The sequence below is a fragment of the Haematobia irritans genome, chromosome 3 (assembly GCF_050003625.1).
Source record: "Haematobia irritans isolate KBUSLIRL chromosome 3, ASM5000362v1, whole genome shotgun sequence".
NCBI classification, from domain to species: Eukaryota; Metazoa; Arthropoda; class Insecta; order Diptera; family Muscidae; genus Haematobia; species Haematobia irritans.
The window spans coordinates 4,778,215-4,801,853 of NC_134399.1; the positions used below are offsets into that span (position 1 = coordinate 4,778,215).

The 23,639-nt window shown below is 29.5% G+C and overlaps 1 protein-coding gene across 1 annotated transcript in view; it reads left to right on the top strand.

Annotated features, from left to right (window-relative positions):
- The window catches only part of mdu (mitotic spindle positioning protein meduse), a 93,540-nt gene extending 74,028 nt beyond the window's left edge, over positions 1–19,512 (top strand). The window contains exons 2-4 of the mRNA XM_075299194.1: positions 13,251–14,209; positions 18,077–18,193; positions 18,264–19,512. Coding sequence (XP_075155309.1) covers positions 13,251–14,209; positions 18,077–18,193; positions 18,264–18,411 — 1,224 coding nt within the window. The 3' untranslated portion in view covers positions 18,412–19,512. The remainder of the gene's footprint in view (positions 1–13,250; positions 14,210–18,076; positions 18,194–18,263) is intronic.
- Positions 19,513–23,639: the final 4,127 nt, after the last annotated feature.

Below are 23,639 nucleotides of genomic sequence, written 5' to 3' on the forward strand. Positions count from 1 at the left end.
AATTATTAAGGTTGAATTTAAATTATTAAGGTTGGGTTACATATCATGCGTTAATCCGTGCGTTGATGGAAGGGTTGATTTTTTTCAGTTTAAAGCACTCTAACAAAACCTTTGCTTTCAAAGAGAAAATGCAACTCTTCTATCAACTGACGCCTTAATGCATGGTATGTAACACAACCTTTAGGCTTTACTGCAGAAAAAATTTAACTAGCTCAAATCGTATTTAAAAATGTAATTGTGACAGTTTGGAGTCTATAATGGTGGATGGTATTCCATCATTAAAATTTGTGTGAAATCGGATACTAATTGGAGTAAAACAAATATTCGGGTAAATTGGAAAATTTTGAGTCAAAGGTAGGGTGAATTAACATTTTAAAATATTTCTTCTTTTTTCTTGAGATGGGAGGACTTTAAGTAAAAATTTCCAAATGGAAGAAGTACGCTGGGGTTAATAGAATTCTACAAAAAATGGTAGAATTTTTACTGTTTGGTACATTGGCAGAATTCTTGATGTATTGGTAGATTTTGCAAAATATTCCTCTCCAACTAAGAGGTACTTCACAAATTGTTAAAGAAATAAAATTATGACAAAATTTTCTGTAGAAATGAAATTTTGGCAAAATTTTATATAGAAAAAATCTTGACAAAGTTTTCTATAGAAACGAAATTTTGGCAAAATGTTATATAGAAATGAAATTTTAATTAGAAATTTTGATTTTATTCGATCTTTCTTTTTTCCAATAGAAAATAATTAATCAAGCTTGAGATCGTTTTTTGTATGTATTGGTTTCTTTATTTTTCAATATTTCGCAATTACATTGAATTGCTTCATCAGGAGTCGATCTATAATAAAAGTGGTTTGATAATTTTTAATCATGTAAAATTCTTTCTCAAAATTGTTTTTAAAAACAAATAATTTTAGTGGTAATAACAGCTATTGGTTTTAGTATTAAAAAAAAAGTATTAAAATCTTTAATTATTTATAAAAAATTTGTAAACTAAAACCAATAGCTGTTATTACCACTAAAATTATTTGTTTTTAAAAACAATTTTGAGAAAGAATTTTACATGATTAAAAATTATCAAACCACTTTTATTATAGATCGACTCCTGATGAAGCAATTCAATGTAATTGCGAAATATTGAAAAATAAAGAAACCAATACATACAAAAAACGATCTCAAGCTTGATTAATTATTTTCTATTGGAAATGAAATTTTGGTAAAATTTTATATAGAACAAATTTTGACAAAATTTTCTATATAACAAGTTTTGACAAAATTTTCTATAGAATTCTACAAAAAATGGTAGAATTTTTACTGTTTGGTACATTGGTAGAATTATTGATGTTTTGGTAGATTTTGCAAAATATTCCTCTCGAACTAAGAGGTACTTCACAAATTTTATATTGAAAAAATTTTGACAAAATTTTCTATAGAAATAAAATTTTGACAAAATTTTCTATAGAAATGAAATTTTGGCAAAATTTTATATAAAAATGAAATTTTGGCAAAAGTTTATATAGAAAAAATTTTGACAAAATTTTCTATAGAAAGGAAATTTTGGCAAAATTTTATATAGAAAAAATTTGGACAAAATTTTCTATAGAACAAATTTTGACAAAATTTTCTATAGAAATGAACTTTTGGCAAAATTCTATACAGAAATAAAACTTTGGTAAAAATTTTTATAAAAATAAGATTTTGGCAAAATTTTATTTTTTATCAAAATAAAATGTTGATAACATTTTCTATAGAAATAAAATTTTGACAAATATTTTTATAGGAATAAAAATTTGACAAACTTTTATATAGAAATAAAATTTTGACAAAGTTTTCTATAGAAATAAAATTTTGTCAAAACTTTATATAAAAATAAAATTTTGATAAAAATTTTTTATAGAAAAAATTTTGACAAACTTTTCTATGGAATTGAAATTTAGGCAACATTTAATATAGAAATAAAACTTTAGTAAACGTTTTTTATAGAAATAAGATTTTGGCAACATTTTATTTTTTATAAAAATAAAATGTTGATAACATTTTCTATAGAAATAAAATTTTGAGAAAATTTTCTATAGAAATAAAATGTTGATAAAATATTGTATGGAAATAAAATTTTATATAGGAAGAAAATTTTTATAAAATTTCCTATAGAAATAAAATTTTAACAAAATTTTCTACACAATAAAAATTTGACAAAATTTTCTATATAAGTAGAAGTTTGAAAAAATTTTCTATAGGAATTTTCACTAAAATTTTTATAGAAATAAAATTGTCACTAAAATTTTTATAGAAATATAATTTTCACTAAAATTTTTATAGAAATAAAATTTTTACTAAAATTTTTATAGAAATAAAATTTTGCAAAATAATATTTTTTTGTTTGATAGTTTTTTTGGTAAAATTTTCTCAAAATTTTGCTAGATTATTTTAGGTCGAGTGGAAACCGTGATTGTGGCCCGTTTTCTGTATATATCCCCTTCATGTTTTAAAGCAAATTTAGTATCATAAATTGACTTTTTAATTAATATTAATAATGTGTCCATATATCTTCTCGGAATATTCCAAGAAAATGGATGAATTATGATGATTTTGCAAAAAGTAGCGCAAAGCGATGTGCCTCCCTACACGAGCAGACATCCGAAGAACTTAGGCGATATTTTAATCCTAGTTTTGTTCCATTTTGATTTTCAGTAAATCACAGAAATTATTATTTTTTATTTTTTATAATTATTGTATACAAAATTATGATGTTTGGATTAAATTAACATTTTGTCATGACGCAGAAATGTGTCCATGATTTTAAGAAAAGAAAAAAAAACGATTTCTAATAATGACAAGAGGAACGATATTTTTCTGAACCACGTATGAGGTATAAAAATTGCTTGGGATCAGTATCAAACACACAAAGAAAATTTCATTAAAAGTCAGCCAACGAAAAAATTTTCATTTATATAACGAAACATTTTCATTAATACAATGAAAATATTCGTTAATAGTACGAAACGTTACGTTGATTTGCAGAAAATTCGTTATATTAACGAAAAACAAATCGTTCTATGAACGAATTTGTTTCATTGGCTGATTTTTAACGACACATTTCGTTAACTTTTTCTATTAGTGAAATGATCCAAATTCACTCACCACATTAAAAAATCCAATCAGATTTGATAATCCAAAAGTGACAAACCCTCAGATACCCACGATTTTGTAGATCTGACCATTAAGCCAATCATGTATGCCCCTCCTAACTATGTCCGAAAAAAATTGCAATAGGATAAAGTTTTTATCTTTTATGATATTGGCCGAAATTTTTTATCGCTTATCCCAAAATCTGTTGTCGGATATTTAAATATTTTCTTCCTATTTAAAAACCGATAGTTCTCCACTCCAATATCAGGTCTCAATGATGAAATTCAGGATAATTGATTGAAGTTTTCTTTGCTAAACTTCAATTAGACCCCCTGTCATTATCCATCAGCCAGATGAACGGCATAATTCTCAGAATCTGTTCTGAATGGCTTACTAGAAACGTATATTTTTACTATTTTTAACTCTATAATAAAATAATGATGATAAGTTAATTACTTTCATCTACCATATTCACTTTTTCTCAAACTTCATGCTTTGCATATTTTTTTCTCAGGAATTCTATTAAAAATTTTTGAAACGAAATTACCAGGCCCCATTAATATAGGGTATAAAACATAACATATCCAGCATATGTTTGTTTCTCAACAAATGCTAGCTACTGCGTGGCTTAGTTCTTTCTTTGTTGTTCGTGAAAACAATTACCATCACGCTTCAGCAGTCATTGTCGATCGTGGTGGTAGCTGGTAATAGCCTCTTCGCCAATTTGTGGCCATATGCAAATGAAGAAGCCAATATCCAGTTGGTATAGTACCGATGAACTTACCAACCAATCCACTGGGGAGGGGGTCTCACTTATACTACAAACGTCAGATATATTTCTCACTTAGTGTCTTTTGGTTTCGGCTACATCATTTTTTTCCCATATTCCCATTCATATTCAATAAATAATGAATTTCATAGCTATTATGGCTGCTGTTGTTTTATTCTTTCTGTTGAGTTAGTTTCAGTGCGTTTTTTGGGTTAACGTTGAATTGCATTTTACTTTGATGCTGCAAGTTGAACTGAAAACGTGTCGGAAATTCTGTTTTTTATAATTCTAACTTATGATTTGCTGCGGTAGACAGAAGCTGATACTCTAAAACGAAATAGATTTAAAATTTAACATAACATCACGTATTTGACCATCGGTAGTGAATGAAATCGATTTTAGTGTTATTACATTATTACATACAAAAAAGCTGGTGATGAGAAAATATGAGTTAAACTCCATAGGGTTAAGAGGATTATAATATAAAGCGATCATAATAATAAGCACTAAAATAATTTATTCTCATACAAAATTAAAGTTTTGGTAATACCAAAAATTTGGCGCCCGATCATGAAGACCTTTACAAACAATCTCAATAAAAGTTAGGTAAGATTATGATGAAGAAGGTTAAGAGAATAATACGGTAGTAAAATAGGGATTTTAAATTTCTTTAGTCTTATCTGACAGAAACCTAAATTTTTGACAATTGTTTCGGCTCCCGAGCACGGATGCCACTCGTGCCCAAAAACTTAAAAAAAAATACCAAAAATCTTCCAAATAAAAATTACTATTTTGAAGTTTTTTATCAAAATATTGTGGTGAGTATGAAAAAATGTTTTTTACATTTGCGGAGAGAGAGAAAAATTAACCACATTCGTTAAAGATTTTATTTCTTTTGAAAGTTGGTCAAAATTTTATTTTTTAGGAAATTTGTGTCAAAATTTTATTTCCTTAGAAAATTTTGTTAAAATATTATTTCTTAGAACATTTTGTCAAAATTTTGATTTCTATACAAAATTTTGTCAAAATAACATTTCTTTAGAAAATTTTGTCAAAATATTATTTTTTAAAAAAATTTGGCAAAGTTTTATTTCTTTATAAAATGTTGTCAACATTTTATTTCTTTATAACAGTTTTCAAAATTTTATTTATATAAAATTTTTTCGAAATTTTATTTATATAAATTTTTTTCGAAATTTTGTTTTTAAAAAAAATGTTGTCAAAATTTCCTTTCCATAAGAAACTTTGTCAAAATTTTATTTCTAAAGAAAAATTTTGTCGAAATATTATTTTTTGGAAAAATTTGTCAAAGTTTTATTTCTTCATAAAATGTTGTCAAAATTTTATTTCTTTAGAACATTTTTCAAAATTTTATTTCTTTAGAAAATTTTGTCAAAATTTTGTTTATTTAAAATTTTTTTCGAAATTTTATTTTTATAAAAAATTTGTCAAAATTTCCTTTTCATAAGATATTTTGTCAAAATTTTATTTCTATAGAAAAATTTTGTCGAAATATAATTTTTTTGGAAAAATTTGTCAAAGTTTTATTTCTTCATAAAATGTTGTCAAAATTTTATTTCTTTAGAACATTTTTCAAAATTTTATTTCTTCAGAAAATTTTGTCACAATTTTATTTATATAAATTTTTTTCGAAATTTTATTTTTATAAAAAATTTTGTCAAAATTTCCTTTCCATAAGAAATTTTGTCAAAATTTTATTTCTATAGAAAAATTTTGTCAAAATATTGTTTTTTTGGAAAAATTTATCAAAGTTTTATTTCTTCATAAAATGTTTACAAAATTTTATTTCTTTAGAACATTTTTCAAAATTTTATTTCTTCAGAAAATTTTGTCAAAATTTTATTTATATAAATTTTTTTCGAAATTTTATTTTTATAAAAAATTTTGTCAAAATTTCCTTTTCATAAGAAATTTTGTTAAAATTTTGTCAAAATATTATTTTTTTGGAAAAATTTTATCAAAGTTTTATTTCTTCATAAAATGTTGTCAAAATTTTATTTCTTTAACATTTTTCAAAATTTTATTTCTTTAGAACATTTTGTCAAAATTTTATTTATATGAAATTTTTTTCGATTTTTTTTTTTTTATAAAAAAATTTTGTCAAAATTTCCTTTTCTTAAGAAATTTTGTCAAAATTTTATTTCTATAGAAAATGTTGTCAAAATATTATTTTTTGGAAAAATTTGTCAAAGTTTTATTTCTTCATAAAATGTTGTCAAAATTTTATTTCTTTAGAACATTTTTCAAAATTTTATTTCTTTAGAAAATTTTGTCAAAATTTTTTTATTTTTATAAAAAATTTTTTTATAAAAAATTTTGTCAAAATTTCCTTTTCATAAGAAATTTTGTCAAAATTTTATTTCTATAGAAAAGTTTTGTCGAAATATTATTTTTTTGGAAAAATTTGCCAAAGTTTTATTTCTTCATAAAATGTTGTCAAAATTTTATTTCTTTAGAAAATTTTGTTAAAATTTTATTTATATAAATTGTTTTTCGAAATTGTATTTTTATAAAAAATTTTGTCAAAATTTCCTTTTCATAAGAAATTTTGTCAAGATTTTATTTCTATAGAAAAATTTTGTCGAAATTTTATTTCTATAGAAAATGTTCTCAAAATTTTATTTCTATAGAAAATTTTGTTAAAATTTTATTTCCATAGAAATTTTTGTTAAAATTTTATTTCTTTAGAAATTTTTGTTAAAATTTTATTTCTTTAGAAAATTTTGCTAAAATTTAATTGACTTAGAAAATTTTCTCAAAATTTTATTTCTATAGAAAATTTTGTCGAAATTTTATTTCTACAAAAATTTTTGTCAAAATTTTGTTTCCATAAAAAATTTTGTCGAAATTTTATTTCTTTACAAATTTTTGTCAATATTTTATTTCTTTACAAAATTTTATTTTGATAGAAAATTTTGTCAAAACTTTTAATTCCATAGAAAATTTTGTCAAAACTTTTAATTCCATAGAAAATTTAGTCTACATTTTTATTCTTAAGGGAAATATGTGTTGTACCTCTTAGTTTAAGAAGAATATTTTGCAAAATCATCCAAAACATCAAGAATTCTACCAATCTACCGAACTGTAGAAATTCTACCATTTGTGGTAGAGTTCTACCAACTGTGGCAACCGTGGCGTGGAGGCTTTTACAAAATGTGTCAACTAAAGTTATGTAAGATGATGCTGCAAATGATTTACCATTTTAGTTTTAATTCAATAGACAATAACTTCTCTATTTTAGATTTCATACGGAGTAGCGATCCATGTCCGACAACATTTTAAGAAGAGTTGTTATATATGAGTTAAACCATAAATTTAAAAGGATCCTGCAATAGGGTTATGAGAAAAATTTTCTAATGTCTTTCAAATGAAAAAAACCTTTTAAAACAAAGTTACATTTTGAATAATGGATTTTGGATTGGCGCCCGATCATGAAGGTCTTCGGAAACTATTTTAAGACCTCGTAATCTTTTTAAACCTCCTTCACATATATTTTTATTCCATTTGCACAAACAGTTTGCCAATATTCCTTCTAATGGATACCCTGGCCATTATTCTTCACTCTTCCTATTGATTGTAGACACAGATATTTTTCCCCTTTTTCTGACTGTAGATTTGGGATTTCCCAAGATCAATAATATAAGTAGCTACTCTAGTGAACTTTTTCGAATCCCCTTCACATATGCCTCAGCTTTATTTTTCTAATTCCATTTTTCCAACCATTTGGCTAATATTCCTTCTTTGGTTAATGGATACCGTGGCCATCATTCTTTGCTCTTGCCATTGATTGACGACATAGATATCTTTTCTCCTTTTTTCCTGATTGCAGATTTGGGATTACCGTTCAATTGTTTTTCCTTATAGCCTATATGGAGGCTGATTTCCTTATTTGGTACTCTGTTACTTGGTTTATGGTTTACAATATCTGGGCTTTTATTTATGCGTGACCTTTCGTTATTGTGCCATGTTTGGCGGCTGTCTGTTTTTTTTGTTTTTCTCAAGTACATAAAACTCCGAATAGCCTACTCAATGTCTGCAGTAAATAAACTTTGGCGGTATTCCTTTTGTGAGTGTGTGCATATACCAACAGGGCATAGACAATTTGATTGTTTCCCATGAAGAGATTTGAACTCTCGATAGAGTGCGATGTGGGAGTATGGACCAGAATAGGGGGATAGGATCAACAGATGTTGTGAAGGAATAGTAGAAAACAAAGACAACCATGATAATCTTTTTGAAGTTACTGATGAAAGAGCTATAGGAGGTCATGATTTTTGTAGTACAATAGAATACTTTAGTCGTAGGAAAATGTTGCAAGAGTGAGAAAGTGTTGTAAACTAATTATGTTATACATCACCGTCGGTTATATGTCAATAGGGTGTTCACAACTAAGATGGGCCCTGGGTTAATTGTTAATAGTATGGAAAATATTTTCATTCGCCAGAGTCCACTTGAAAACGATGACTGTTTGATTATCAGATTCTTCCGGAAAGCCTTCTAGGTATTACTGGAGGCTTCCCCGAACTAAAGTTACAATATATGCTGTTTTTAGAGATCTTTAGAGCACGGCAATAATTTTCTTGAAGAGAACTTTAAAAATGTTAAAAGTGTTCCAAAACTTTCTCAAGATACGACAATAATCCCTTATGGTTCCAACCAAGTGAACAACCTTTAATTTAGAAAGTGGAAATATGAAATACTAAGGAGTAGATAATCCACATTTCCTAGCTTAAACTGTTGCATCTTGCCCGAGATCCGGATTATTATAATCATTCCATAGTTTTCAGTAGCATAGACTAGACGTAGTGGTCCGAAGACAAAATGAGCGGTGAACACGCCTTCACAGGTTTATAAATGGTTATCACCGGCACCGTAATAGGCTTAAAATTCCACCTAAAAACCCGTATTAGGATCGAGTAGGATTTTCCCCTCACATACTTGCGGTGCTTAAACTGTAGCATTTTACTCGCCCTATTGTCCTCTAATAGAGAAAGATAGAGAGAGAGAGAGAGATGTTTCCTACTTAAAGATCTATTACCTTTCAGTGTCGCCATACTTGGGCTATAGGTTTAGGTATGAATATCTTCCTAGGTCTCGTGTCCATGTTGAACCATCCTGCGCATTCAGTTATTGCTCGAAATTCTGCACCAGAACCGTATTGTTCTCCGGCAGCCGGTTGAACTAGAGTACGTTTCCTAGCATTAATCCATGATCTACGGTTTTCAGTAGAAGAAATAGAAAACTTACCGATATAGTTGTTGAGCTATTTTGGGCGCATACGAACTTCCATCTTCAAAAGTATTACCATAGTCATGGCGTTCCTAATCCGCTTTCCATAATGACTGGTATTGGGGTCGAGTAGTCGGAGGAGAATATTTTCTTCACATAGATGTGACGCTTAACCCTCTAATGCATAATCCCGCCTTTAGGCGGGCTTCGTAAAATCAGGAAGCTTTTAGTAAAATGCACCTTAAGACAACAAAAATGGATAAAATAAAAAGAGAACTTAGTAAAATCTGTCCAAGAGGCTTTGCAGCATATACTGAATTTTACCACATAAATTATTCTTGTTTCGTTTTCTTACTTTTGTGTCGTTAACATTGAATATTTAATCAGCTGGCAAAATAAATCATGCATTAGAGGGTTAAACTGTAGTATCTTGATCGAGATCCTGATTTATGTCATTGTCCCATGGCTCTCAAAGAGAGAGAGAGGGTGAAGTGTCCGAGTTAAAGATCTATTACATTTCAGTGTCGCTATACCCGACTCTGGGTTTAGGTATGGGTATATTCTTTATGGGTCTTGTGTCCGTGTTGAACTATGCTGCGCATTCAGTTATTTCTCGAAATTCTGCTCCAGAATTTCCTGCCATTTCTCCATGATCTATGGTTTTCAGTAGGAGAGATGGAAAATTGCCGATCCAGGTGCTATTTGGACGCATTGGATAGTTCCAACTTCCATCTACAGAAGTCGTAGCATAATCTTCTCTTAACATAGGTGTGATTCTTAAACTGTGGCACGACGTTTCAGATCCCGTACTAGGGTCGAGTAGTGGGAGCAGTACCTTCTCTTTACATAGACGTGGCTCTTAAACTGTACAATCTTGCTCACGATCCTAATTTATATCCTCGTTCCATGGTCCCAGAGAGAGAGAGAGAGAAAAGTGTCCGAGTTAAAGATCTATTAGCTTTCAGTGTCGCCATACTCGATTCGCATTCATTATTAGCTCGAAATTTCCCTCCCGAATGGTATTGTTCCCCGGCATTTGGTTGAACTATAGTACGGTTCCTGCTTTTATCGATATTCTATCGTTTTCACCAATAGACACCAAAAAGTTTCCGATCCACGTGTTAAGCTATTTGGGCGCATTGGATCGTTGGAACTTCCATTTACAGAAGTCGTAGCATAATCTTCTCTTAACATAGGGGTGTTTATTAAACTGTGACATGGCGTTCCAGATCCCGCTTGCTATCATCGTTATTTGATGTCACACTTATCGACATGGAAGCCTTCAGAACATAACAGCATTCCGAACATCCTCGGAAAATCTCTTCTTAACGTAGTAACTCACTCGTTCTATGGGCTTTAGTAGGAGAGATGTCAAACTTATCGGGCGGCAAGCAATCGGAGTCGTGGATATCGGCTCTCCAGGTTTAAGTATGAGGACCGCAATAGCTTTCTGTCAAGATTTTAGGGGTACATGGATCTTAAGACATCTCTTGTTGAGGAGATTCCATCGTGTTCCGGCGACTTGAATGTTAGAGACATGCCAGACTAATCGGGCGGTAGTCATTAGGAATCGTGCATATTGCCTCTACAGGTTTAGATATGAATATCACTCTAGCTTTCTGACAAGCTTTACATGGAAATCTAAGTCATCTCGTCTTTAGGAGATCGCATCGATTTCCGGCGAGTTGAATGTTGTATAGCTTCGTCCAAGTGTTATGTCGTGATACTCCTTCGTACGTTCTCATTCTCCCTATAAACCAGTGTGCCGTCTCTCTCAGAGATAGTGTCTGAAATTAGTTTCCATTAAAGCTTTTTCTCTATTTCTCATATCATCGATCATTGTCTCGGTAGCCACCGTGGTGCAATGATTAGCATACCCGCCTTGCATACACAAGGTCGTGGATTCTATTTCTGCTTCGACCGAACACAAAAAAAAAAACGTTTTTCAGCGGTGGATTATTCCACCTAAGTAATGCCGGTGACATTTCTGAGCATTTCAAAGCTCCTCTAAGTGGTTTCACTGCAATGTGGAACGCCGTTCGGACTCGGCTATAAAAAGGAGGCCCCTTGTCATTGAGCTTAACATGGAATCGGGCAGCACTCAGTGATAAGAGAGAAGTTTACCAATGTGGTATCACAATGGATTGAATAGTCTAAGTGAGCCTGATACATCCGACTACCACCTAACCTAACCTATTGTCTCGGTTTGGATAAGGTTTTGCTAAAGGAATATCTTCATTTTGGATGATTCGTGGTAGAAGAAAAAATATTCTTTAGAAGCTTGTTTTCGCTTTGAAACGTTTCCTTATTTGGGAACATGTGATTATGTCTTCGAACATGGAAGATCCTGGTCTGGCCATGTAGATGGACGGAGAGGAGAAATGCGGAGCCAGTTGCCAGCCATTATCGCCTCACTTTTGCCCAGTTGATACATAGGTTGACTTTTATTTTGTATTTTCTGTAAAGCTCTTGTAAATGTGATTCCAGCGTAGTTAACTGCGAGTTCACTGGACTCATTGCGGTAATCTTATGTCACACCACGACGCCGTTGCCGCTTGACCGCTGACCAAATTCCCTATAGGTCCAATTTTTTGGTATTTTGTGTAATTCAGGGCACCTAATTGTGGTCCTATGAACTCCGTTCTTTTCAATTTTTGTTCACCATCGTATCGAATATCGTCGGCTAAGCTATGTTTCCTTCTATTCAGTGTACAATTTTTGGATTCAGTCCCCATTTCGCGTTTGTCCATATGAGAATATGGAGTTTCTGCAGCAACTCCCTAAAACAGTATTATAAAATCGTCAATTCACGCTGCTTATTCTCACCTCTTTTATAGATATTAGTTTGTTTCCACCTAGTGAATTTGAATAATCAATCTTGGATGACTAATCAAAGAAGGCAATCCTATAACAGTCAATTGTATCCCTGATTATTCTTAACACCCATCACTCTAGGCTCTTAATGATATTGACAATCATTCCTTTTGTATCAGACCATGACTGATGTCTTAGCTATGGATCTGTCATTGATGTTAGCTTTGTTGATTAGCCTAATCTATAGGAACAGTTGGTGGAGCTATGTCTTGCGGTTTCCCCTTATGGCAGTTCCATATGAGCACTGCGGTAAATAGCCAACCTCAAAGACGGCTGGTTTTTTCATCACCCAGGGAATCGAAAAAAATGCAAATCACATAGTTGAGTGGAAAAATTGTGGTACTGCCAACGAGTTAGAAAGGAAATCACGAACTGCAATGCCAATACTTTGCCTTCCAACTGAGGGCTACCACCGATGGTATGTGACCTCTAAAAACCAACTGTTATGGGGAAGTCGTTTTTTGTTCAATTCCAATGAATAAAGGAATTCATCTCAATTTTGAAAAGTGAGGGAAGTCAAACTTGATCTCTCATTAGGTTATGGCTTTAGGTTGGAAATGGCTAAAACGTTGCAATTTTATGCTTTTTATTCACATTACCTGTCTGTTAGCCATAAGGCTTATATAGCCTGTCCAATTAACAACGTCATCATTTGGGAATTATTTAGTTAGTCAGATGGCTGGGGTTTAGAGCCAAGTGAATATTACCGCAGAGTCAACAGCCGGCTTACCTTAAAAATTTGAATGTGAATGTCGTCATGTGGAAACAGCAACTTGTTTCTACCATGAATCTCTTAGCCATGACGTTGAGGTAGTCAATGTTGCAGCAACCAGACAGTAACTGGATTTTGTTTTTTTTTTTGGCAACCATCTAACAATAAGACGTTAGACTAGATGGCCAAAGACACATAGTTAAATAAACAATGAACTTTTACTTTTAACCAAAAAATTTAAAAAAAAAAAAATGCCACAAAAAGAAAGAAGGACGGACAGAGAGACACATAAATGAATGAATGGTTGGATGGGATGGTGGTAATATATTAATGCTTTCTTTCCAAAGTTACATATGTTTAGGTTTTTATTGTGGCAAAAGTTATTGACGTGGTACAACCACGAGTCAAGTGTAAATTTTCTGAATGGATCCATAAACCTCTGCCACCTCTGAGAAATTACCCTCCACCCAATTATCCATAGTTACTTAATTCCCATTTTTTTCATTTGCAGAAAATCGATCCTCTAATGCGCATACAACAGGAAATCCAGGAGGTTGAGAGGCGTGAGCAGGAATATCGTCGTCTCATCTCTTCAGTGTCCACCATTGCTGTCAATGAATGTGATTCTACCGACAATGGAAACACATCCGATGATAATCAAAATGACAGTTTGCATTCCCTAAGTCCAGTGCCACCGGCAAACTCTTCTTTGGGCGGTAGTGAAGATGGCAATTCAAATATGCCTTCATTGGCCCTGAGTGTCAATAGTACCAAAGATGATGGCCATCATTCCGATGATTCGGGTATTTCAGCTTCTTCCAGTCCCGTCAATGGTGTTTCGGCCAATATCAAGAAACTCAATGAGGCATCAAAACTAAATGCTATGCCCAGTACTCCCATTGCCAATAGGGAACCCCGGTATATAGGTCCAAATTGCTATAACATGACGCCTGAACCACCACAGCAGAAATTGATGACACGTACCGTTTCCACACCCCTGTTGAGTGCTATTAAACCACCAAAGCAACAATTTACCATGAGTCCAGCCCACAAGGGTGTTATGCAACGATTCATTGCTTCCCGAGGAAAATTGCAGTTGGGCAATAGCAATGCAAATCAAATTGGGGCAAATAAGATCTTTTTGAATGGTAATAATGCCGCTGCTATTTTGGGTCTAAATTCTCCATTGGCCACACCACCAAATACACCAATGACACCTGCTTCAGCTTTCCTGCCACATAGTGTGCAACCCGATTTTGCTATACGCAGTCCTATTATTCCTTCGGTGACTTTGTCCCCACCACATATTGAGCGTGATTCGGAGGGCAGGCCCATACGTCCCGGTTATGTTCCAGTGGAGGTAAAAATCCAACGAGAACTTCAGGATTTGAAGTCTAGAGAGAGTGAACTGAAGAAGATACGCAAAATTAGACAATCAACTCCGGATATCTTGGATTCCATTGAAAATGAGTAAGTATTTGGTTAGAGTTCTATGATGGTGGAATTATACGCGTAGAAAATACAAATCAGAGAGATTTATGGGATAAAATCATCTAATATTCCAATCATGTGGTTGCAACTTCTATCCTTTGGCGCTATATTTATCTATCCAGGGGAACCTTAAATTGTTCTAAAAAATGGACAAATCGGGAAATTTCACGATCCTCATCTGATTTGTTACTCTAGGCAGCGTCGAAAGGCTATGCAGGTGAACATTGGAACATTGCTTCAGATATTCCAATAACAGGTTGCTGCATAATCCCCGATCTCTAGATTTAGTTCGTGGATTAACAGAGTTCGTATGACGAGTTAGTCTGCTATTTCATATTGCTGGTATTTGGGCCTCACCTGAAGAATTCGACAGGTTTTTATAAAGCGTCGATTGGCATACTAGCCACAGTCGGTAAAATTCTACCTAAATTAGTAGATTTTTTACTGTTTGGTAGATTTTACAGATTACACCTTTCGAACTAAGATGTACTTCACAAATAAATAAAATTTTGACAATTTTTTTTTAAATAAAATTTTGAACAAAAATTTCTATAGAAATAAAATTTTAACAAAAAATTTCTATAGAAATCAAATATTAACAAAATTTTCTTTAGAAATAAAATTTTCAGAAAATTTTCTATAGAAATAAAATTTTGACAACATTTTCTATAGAAATAAACTGTTGACAAAATTTTTGGATGGAAACAAAATTGTGACAAAATTTTTTCTATAGAAATAAACTTTGAGAAAATTTTCTATAGAAATAAAATTTTGAGACAATTTTTATAGAAATAACATTTTTAGAAAATTTTTTATAGAAATGAAATTTTGAGAAAAAATTTTATAGAACCAAAATTTTCTATAGAAATAAAATTTTGAGAAAATGTTTTTTCTATAGAAACAAAATTGTGACAAAATTTTTTCTATAGAAACAAAATTGTGACAAATTTTTTTCTATAGAAATAAAATTTTGAGAAAATTTTTATAGAAATAAAATTTTGAGAAAATTTTCAATAGAAATTAAATTTTGACAAAATTTTCTAAAGATATACATTTTTTAAGAAAATTTTCTATAAAAATAAAATTTGGACAAAATTTATAGAAATAAAATTATGACAAAATTTTCTTTGAAAATAAAATTTTTAATAAAATTTTTTATACAAATAAAATTTTGATAAAAATTTTCTATAGAAATAAAATTTTGACAAAATTTTCTATAGAAATAATTTTTTTGAGAAAATTTTTTATAAAAATAAAATTTTGACACAATTTTCTATAGAAATAAAATTTTGAGAAAATTATCTAAAGAAATAATGTTTTGACAATATTTATAGAAATAAAATTATGAAAAAATTTTCTTTGAAAATAAAATTTGTGACAAATTTTTTTATATAAATAAAATTTTGACAAAATTTTCTATAAAAATAACTTTTGTGAGAATTTTTTTTTATAAAAATAAAAATTTTATAACATTTTCTCTATAGAAATAAAATTTGGAGAAAATATTGTATAGAAATAATTTTTTTGAGAAAATTATCTATAAACATAAAATTTTGAGAAAATTTTTATAGAAATAAAATTTGGAGAAAATTTTCTAAAGAAATACATTTTTTGAGAAAATTTTTTATAAAAATAAAATTTAGACAAAATTTATAGAAATAAAATGATGACAAAATTTTCTTTGAAAATAAAATTTTTGATAAAATTTTTTATAGAAATAAAATTTTGACAACATTATCTACAAAAATAATTTTTTTGAGAAAAATTTCTATAAAAATAAAATTTTGATAAAATTTTCTCTATAGAAATAAAATTTGGAGAAAATTTTCTATAGAAATAAAATTTTGAGAAAATTTTCTAAAGAAATAAAATTGTGACAAAATTTTCTATAAAAATAATTTTTTTGAGAAAATTTTCCATAAAAATAAAATTTTGATAACATTTTCTCTATAGAAATAAAATTAGGAGAAAATTTTCTATAGATATAAAATTTGGAGAAAATTTTCTATAGAAATAAAATTTTGAGAAAATTTTCTATAGAAATAAAATTTTGACACAATTTTCTAAGGAAATACATTTTTTGAGAAAATTTTCTATAAAAAAAAATTTGGACAAAATTTATAGAAATAAAATGATGACAAAATTTTCTTTGAAAATACAATTTTTGATAACATTTTTTATAGAAATAAAATTTTGACAAAATTATCTATAAAAATAATTTTTTGAGAAAATTTTCTATAAAAATAAAATTTCTCTATAGAAATAAAATTTGGAGAAAATTTTCTATAGAAATAAAATTTTGAGAAAATTTTCTAAAGAAATAAAATTGTGACAAAATTTTCTATAAAAATAATTTTTTTGAGAAAATTTTCCATAAAAAATAAAATTTTGATAACATTTTCTCTATAGAAATAAAATTTGGAGAAAATTTTCTATAGATATAAAATTTTGAGAAAATTTTCTATAGAAATAAAATTTGGAGAAAATTTTCTATAGAAATAAAATTTTGAGAAAATTTTCTAAAGAAATAAAAATGTGACAAAATTTTCTATAAAAATAATTTTTTGAGAAAATTTTCTATAAAAAATAAAAATAACATTTTCTCTATAGAAATAAAATTTGGAGAAAATTTTCTGTAGAAATAAAATTTTTAAAAAATTTTCTAAGAAATAATATTTTGACAATATTTATAGAAATAAAATTATGAAAAAATTTTCTTTGAAAATAAAATTTGTGAAATTTTTTATATAAATTAAATTTTGACAAAATTTTCTATAAAAATATTTTTTTTGAGAAAATTTTGATAATATTTTCTCTATAGAAATAAAATTTGGAGAAAATTTTCTATAGAAATAAAATTTTGACAAAATTTTCAAAAAAATAAAATTTTGACAAGATATTCTATAGAAATAAAATTGTTGACAAGATATTCTATAGAAATAAAATTTTGAGAATATTTCTATAGAAATAAAATTTTGAGCAAATGTTTATAGAAATAAAATTTTGGGAAAATTTTTATAGAAATAAAATTTCGAGAAAATTTTCTAAAGAAATACATTTTTGGAGAAAATTTTTTATAAAAATAAAATTTGGAGAAAATTTATAGAAATAAAAATATGACAAAATTTTCTTTGAAAATAAAATTTTTGATAAAATTTTTTATAGAAATAAAATTTTGACAAAATTTTCTATAAAAATAATTTTTGTAAGAAAATTTTCTATAAAAATAAAATTTTGATAACATTTTCTCTATAGAAATAAAATTTGGAGAAATTTTTCTATAGAAATAAAATTTTGAGAAAATTTTCGATAGAAATAAAATTTTGAGAAAATTTTCTATAGAAATAAAATTTTGAGAAAATTTTCGATAGAAATAAAATTTTGACAAAATTTGCTACAGAAATAAGTTTTTAGAAAAAATCAAATCTGTAGAAATAAAATTTTGACAAAATTTTCTATAAAAATAAAATTTTGACAAGATATGCTATAGAAATAAAATTTTTGAGAAAATTTTCTATAGAATTAAATTTTAACAACATTTTCTATGGAAATAAAATGTTCACAAAATTTTCTACAGAAATACATTTTTGAGAAAATTTTCTATAGAAATAAAATTTTGAGAAAATTTTCTTCACCCACTTGAGCTCTTTTCCGATCAATGTCATTTTCGTTCTCATTCTGCGATACAACGCCCGAAAAGAATTCCGACTAACTTAAGCACAACAAAGAGCGTAGATCGTTATATTATGAAAAATTTCCTGCGAGAGGGGGTATATGAGCTTTAGCTCTACTGTTTGATTTTTTCTAAGTTTTTGAGAGTTTTCTAATATTGTCTATCTTCTACAGATTGGCCGATTCCGATGATGAAGATTCTGAAGTAGAACACTGTTATGGCCCGGGAAAGTTGCGTGCAGCAAAATCTATTGGTGATATGTGTGATGCCCAAAATAATAATACAGACAGGTAAAGACTCCTCTCGTAATTGGGGTTTCAGCACATTATAATCCTATTGTGATATCTTTGTAATCTTTAGAATTTCTTCTGAGCAACATACACGTAATGGAGGAGGTATGCGGCCGGCTGTATCCTTAGCCCAACTTTGTGATGTCGATCCTGAGGAAGCACCCTCATCAAGGGGTCTTATAGCTCAATGGGAAAATCTTATACAACAAAATGCCTAAATTCCTGCTAAAGGATAATCTAACTGCTCCTCCTATACTTACATATATATATTTACTGGCTTCCAAAGCTACAATCGTAAATTGAAAAATTGGAAACGAAGAGGACGTAAGAGAAGAAGAATTGGATCTGGCATCGAGATTTATATAAATAAATTCCCATCTAAGGATTCTTAATTTATATTGACAAGGCCAAAAGGATAGCTGGGGTTATCAATATCAATGGCCTCAATATTTATTAATAATTTAAAATTAATTGTAATAAGATCAAGTTATCTTGAAAATGAGGCATATAGCAGATAACAACAAGGAAAAGATAATTAATCAAATTATTGGAAAAGAAAATGAAAAAAGTTAATATTCATAATAATTATAAAAGGTTTATTAAGTTGTGAAATTCTATTCTATAAACCTCTCATAAATATTTATGATCTTTGAAAGCTTTATTACTTAGATGGCAAATGCAAAAATAAAATAAAAATATTATATTTTTCATGCATTGATTAAGAAAATGGAATTTGTAATTTTCGTTTCCTAATATTATTCCCATATTTTCTAGAAACCTTAATGACCTTCATAAAAAAAATCCGACACAACGAATTTGATATTCGTTTGATAGAAACGTATATCCTTGTATGGCATAGTATATGCTTTTGAAATAATTTATTAATATGTCTCGAGTCCATTAGCGAAATCGAGAGCTGGTATTCATTTTTGTTAGTATTTAATTTATATATTTCCTATTTAACACCTTAAAGTTAACTTTTTTTCTTCATAAAGCTGAAGTCTAAATTCCTCCATACATTTTTTTGTTGTTAAAATTTTTTTGTCATATTTTAGTTTATTTTTTTGTTTTTAATTTTTAAATTACTTTCATATATTTAAATGAAAAAAATATATATTTATAATAATATTTTTATTTAATATTATCTTTAAACGTATAACATGTATTTACCAACGAAAAGAAAAAAAAACTGTGCTTGCCTTAAATAATATAAAGCCTTGAAGTATATATCTATAATTGTAATTGTGATTATAAATATCGAAATCAAGTCTATTGTATATAAATATTTTCCCGATTAATAATAAAATCAATAAATATAACCTTTTGCGTAATTATTTATTACTCTAGGAGATTGAAATAATTTGGTCATCTAAGCTTTTTTTAAGACTTTTATTTTATTTAAAAATATCTCTAAGGATCCAACGACTACAATGAAAAGTTTATTGACTATAGGTAAATTAAAACAAGTAAGGAAAGTCTGAAGTCGGGCGGGGCCGACTATATTATACCCTACACCACTTTGTAAATCCACATTTTCGATGCTATATCAAATACGTCAAATGTGCTGGGTGTTTTTGTCCGAAATACATACATTTAAATCTCACTCCATCTGAACAAAATTTATAATCTATAGACTTAAAATTTAAGTCGGTTAATGGTACACTATGTTAGTAAATGGTACACTATGTTAGTAAAAACAAGTATATACAGCAGTAAGTTCGGCCAGGCCGAATCTTAAATACCCACCACCATGAACCAAATATTAAGGTTTCCTTTGAAATTTCAGGAGGGCTTGAGGACACTTCCGGAAGATAAATTTAAAGATTTCACCTATGAGGACTATATCAGATTCTGGATTCTGGAACCATTTTTGTTTGAGTTTTAGAGGAATTATTAACATCTCTTGTAAGTGTGCAAGAAAATTATAAAATAACGTCTTGATTCGAAATCTTAAATCTGTAGATTTTCACCCGAGAAGTAAAATTTGGAAATTTTACATTGAGTTTCAAGCAATTTTCATGATCAGTTGGCCTTCTACACCCTCAAGAAGTGAAATCGGTCTATATGGAGGCATTACCAAATGGACCGATAAAAACTTAATCCGATACACGTTTTTGTGAGCCTAAAATACCAGAATATTTACAATTTCAGGCAAATCAGATAAAAACTACGGTTTCTCGAAAACCAAGGAGTTAAATCGGGAAATCGTTCTTATGGGGGCTATACTAAAATATGGACCGATACTCACCATTTTCGGCACACCTCTTTATGTCCCGAAAGTACCTCTAGATTTTCAATTTCAGGCAAATTGGATAAAAACTTTGGATTCCAGAAGCCCAAGAAGTAAAATGGGGAAATCGGTCTATTGGGGGCTATACCAAAATATGGACCGATGGTTAGGTTAGGTTAGGTTATGTGGCAGCCCGATGTATCAGGCTCACTTAGACTATTCAGTCCATTGTGATACAACAGTGGTGAACTTCTCTCTTATCACTGAGTGCTGCCCGATTCCATGTTAAGCTCAATGACAAGGGACCTCCTTTTTATAGCCGAGTCCGAACGGCGTTCCACATTCCAGTGAAACCACTTAGAGAAGCTTTGAAACCCTCAGAAATGTCACCAGCATTACTGAGGTGGGATAATCCACCGCTGAAAAAGTTTTTGGTGTTCGGTCGTAGCAGGAATCGAACCCACAACCTTGTGTATGCAAGGCGGGCATGCTAACCATTGCATCACGGTGGCTCCCAAAATATGGACCGATACTCACCATTTTCGGCACACCTATTTATGGTCCTAAAATACATCTAGATTTCCAATTTCAGGCAAATTGGATAAAAACTACACACAAAAAATTATTTTTCTGATTCAATCACGAAATTAATTGATCCAATTAATTTTTTAATTGAAATGTCTTCAATCACGAAAATGATAGTATCAATCACAGTTTTAATTGGGCATAGAAAAAATTCTTGATTAAAAAATTAATTGATTTCATTGCCAAATTTCAATTAATTTTTTAATTGATTCAATTAAAAATTTAATTGATGTTGATTGCAAAACTCAATTAATTTATTAATTAAAAAATGTAACTACACACAAAAAAAATTTTCTGGTTCAATCACGAAATTAATTGATCCAATTAATTTTTTAATTGAAATGTCTTCAATCACAGAAATGATAGTATCAATTAAAAAATTAATTGAAGGTCAATTAAAAAATTAATTGATCCAATTAAAAAATTAATTGATACTATTAATTTTTGTGATTGATTTTTGTTTCAATTAAAAAATTTGTTGAATCAATTAAATTTGTAATTGAATATTTTTTAAAACTCAATTAAAATTTTAATTGGAAAATTTTTCGTGAAATTTTTTTCTGTGTATTTTCAATTACATTCTGAATTGGCTTAGAATTTTTATTTGGATTAACAAGTGATTGTTTGAAAAAAATTTTAACTAAAAATTTAAAAAAAATTTTCATCATCATCATAAACTGACTTAGTCTTCCGAATTTGATTAAAAGTTAAATGTATCAATTAACTTTTTAATTAAAAATTTTAAAATGTTCAATCATTGACTTAATTAACTTAATGTTTCTATCTTGATTAAAAAATTAATTGTACCAATTAATTTATTAATTGAAAAAAATTTCAACTTCAATTAACTTTTTAATTGGAAATATTTTGGTGATATTTTTTTCTGTGTACGGTTTCTATAAGCCCAAGACCCCAAATCGGGAGGTCGGTTTATATGGGCACCATACCAAAACATGGACCGATGCTCACCATTTTTGGCACAAGTCTTTACGGTTCTAAAGTACCTCTCGATTTCCAAATTCAGATAAATTGGATAAAAACTGCGGTTTCTATAAGCCCAAGAAGTAAAATCGGGAGATCGGTCTATATGGGGGCTATACCAAAACATGGACCGATACTCACCATTTTTGGCACACCTCTTTATGGTCATAATATACCTCTAGATTTTAAATTTCAGGCAAATTGGATAAAAACTACGATTTCTATAAGCCCAAGAAGTAAAATCGGGAGATCGGTCTATATGGGGGCTATACCAAAATATGGATCGATTTTCACAATTTTTGGCACACATATTTGTGGTCCTACAGTACCTCTAGATTTCCAATTTCAGATAAATTGAATAAAAACTGCGGTTTCTATAAGCCCAAGAAATAAATCGAGAGATCTGTCTATATTGGGGCTACACCAAAACATGGACCGATACTCACCATTTTTGGCACACCTCTTTATGGTCATAAAATACCTCTAGATTTCAAATTTCAGGCAAATTGGATAAAAACTCCGGTTTCTATAAGCCCAAGAAGTAAAATCGGTCTATATGGGGACTATACCAAAACATGGACCGATACCCACCATTTTTGGCACACCTCTTTATGGTCCTAAAATACCTCTAGATTTCAAATTTCAGGCAAATTGGATAAAAACTGCAGTTCCTATAAGCCCAAGAAGTAAAATCGGGAGATCGGTCTATATGGGGGCTATACCCAAATATGGATCGATACTCAAAATTTTTGGCACACGTATTTGTGGTCCTACAATACCTCTAGATTTCCAATTTCAGGCAAATTGGATAAAAACTACGATTTCTATAAGCCCAAGACCCCAAATCGGGAGGTAGGTTTATATGGGGACTATATCAAAACCTGGACCGATATAGCCCATCTTCGAACTTGACCTGCCTGCAGACAATAGACGAGTTTGTGCAAAATTTCAGCACGATTGCTTCATTATTGAAGACTGTAGCGTGATTACAACAGACAGACAGACAGCCAGACAGACAGACAGACGGACATCGTTATATCGTCTTAGAATTGCTCCCTGATCAAGAATATATATACTTTATATAGTCGGAAATCGATATTTTGATGTGTTACAAACGGAATGACAAACTTATTATACCCCCGTCACCATTCTATGGTGGTGGGTATAAAAAGAATTCGAATTTGACTGTGACAGTCAAACAAGCAAACGTTTTTAGCTCATATTTGAAACATTAAACCACAATAGGAGTATTTTCCAAAACGGTATCCAGATATTTCGAAAATGCTCCAGGAAAAAAAGTTTGACACTAATTTGGGTAAATATTTACCTAGGGTGACCATACCCTTAGAGAAACTGGCTGTTATTTATACTAAACAGATTTCGAACCAAATCCCCGTATTTCTTTAATTTCCCCAATAAATCCCCAAATTCAAGTGACTTATTACTGAACAGATCCATTATTACTGAACAGATTTCGAATAATCGTCAACAAAATTCTCACAATTCTCTAAATTTACCATTGAAAATTTCCCAACTCAAATATTTTCGTTCCCATATAAGATAAAAAAAATCCCCAATTTGGGAGAAACATTCCCAATACTGGCAATACTGTAATGTGCACTCCAATAAAGCTCTTATTTAGTAGATCCC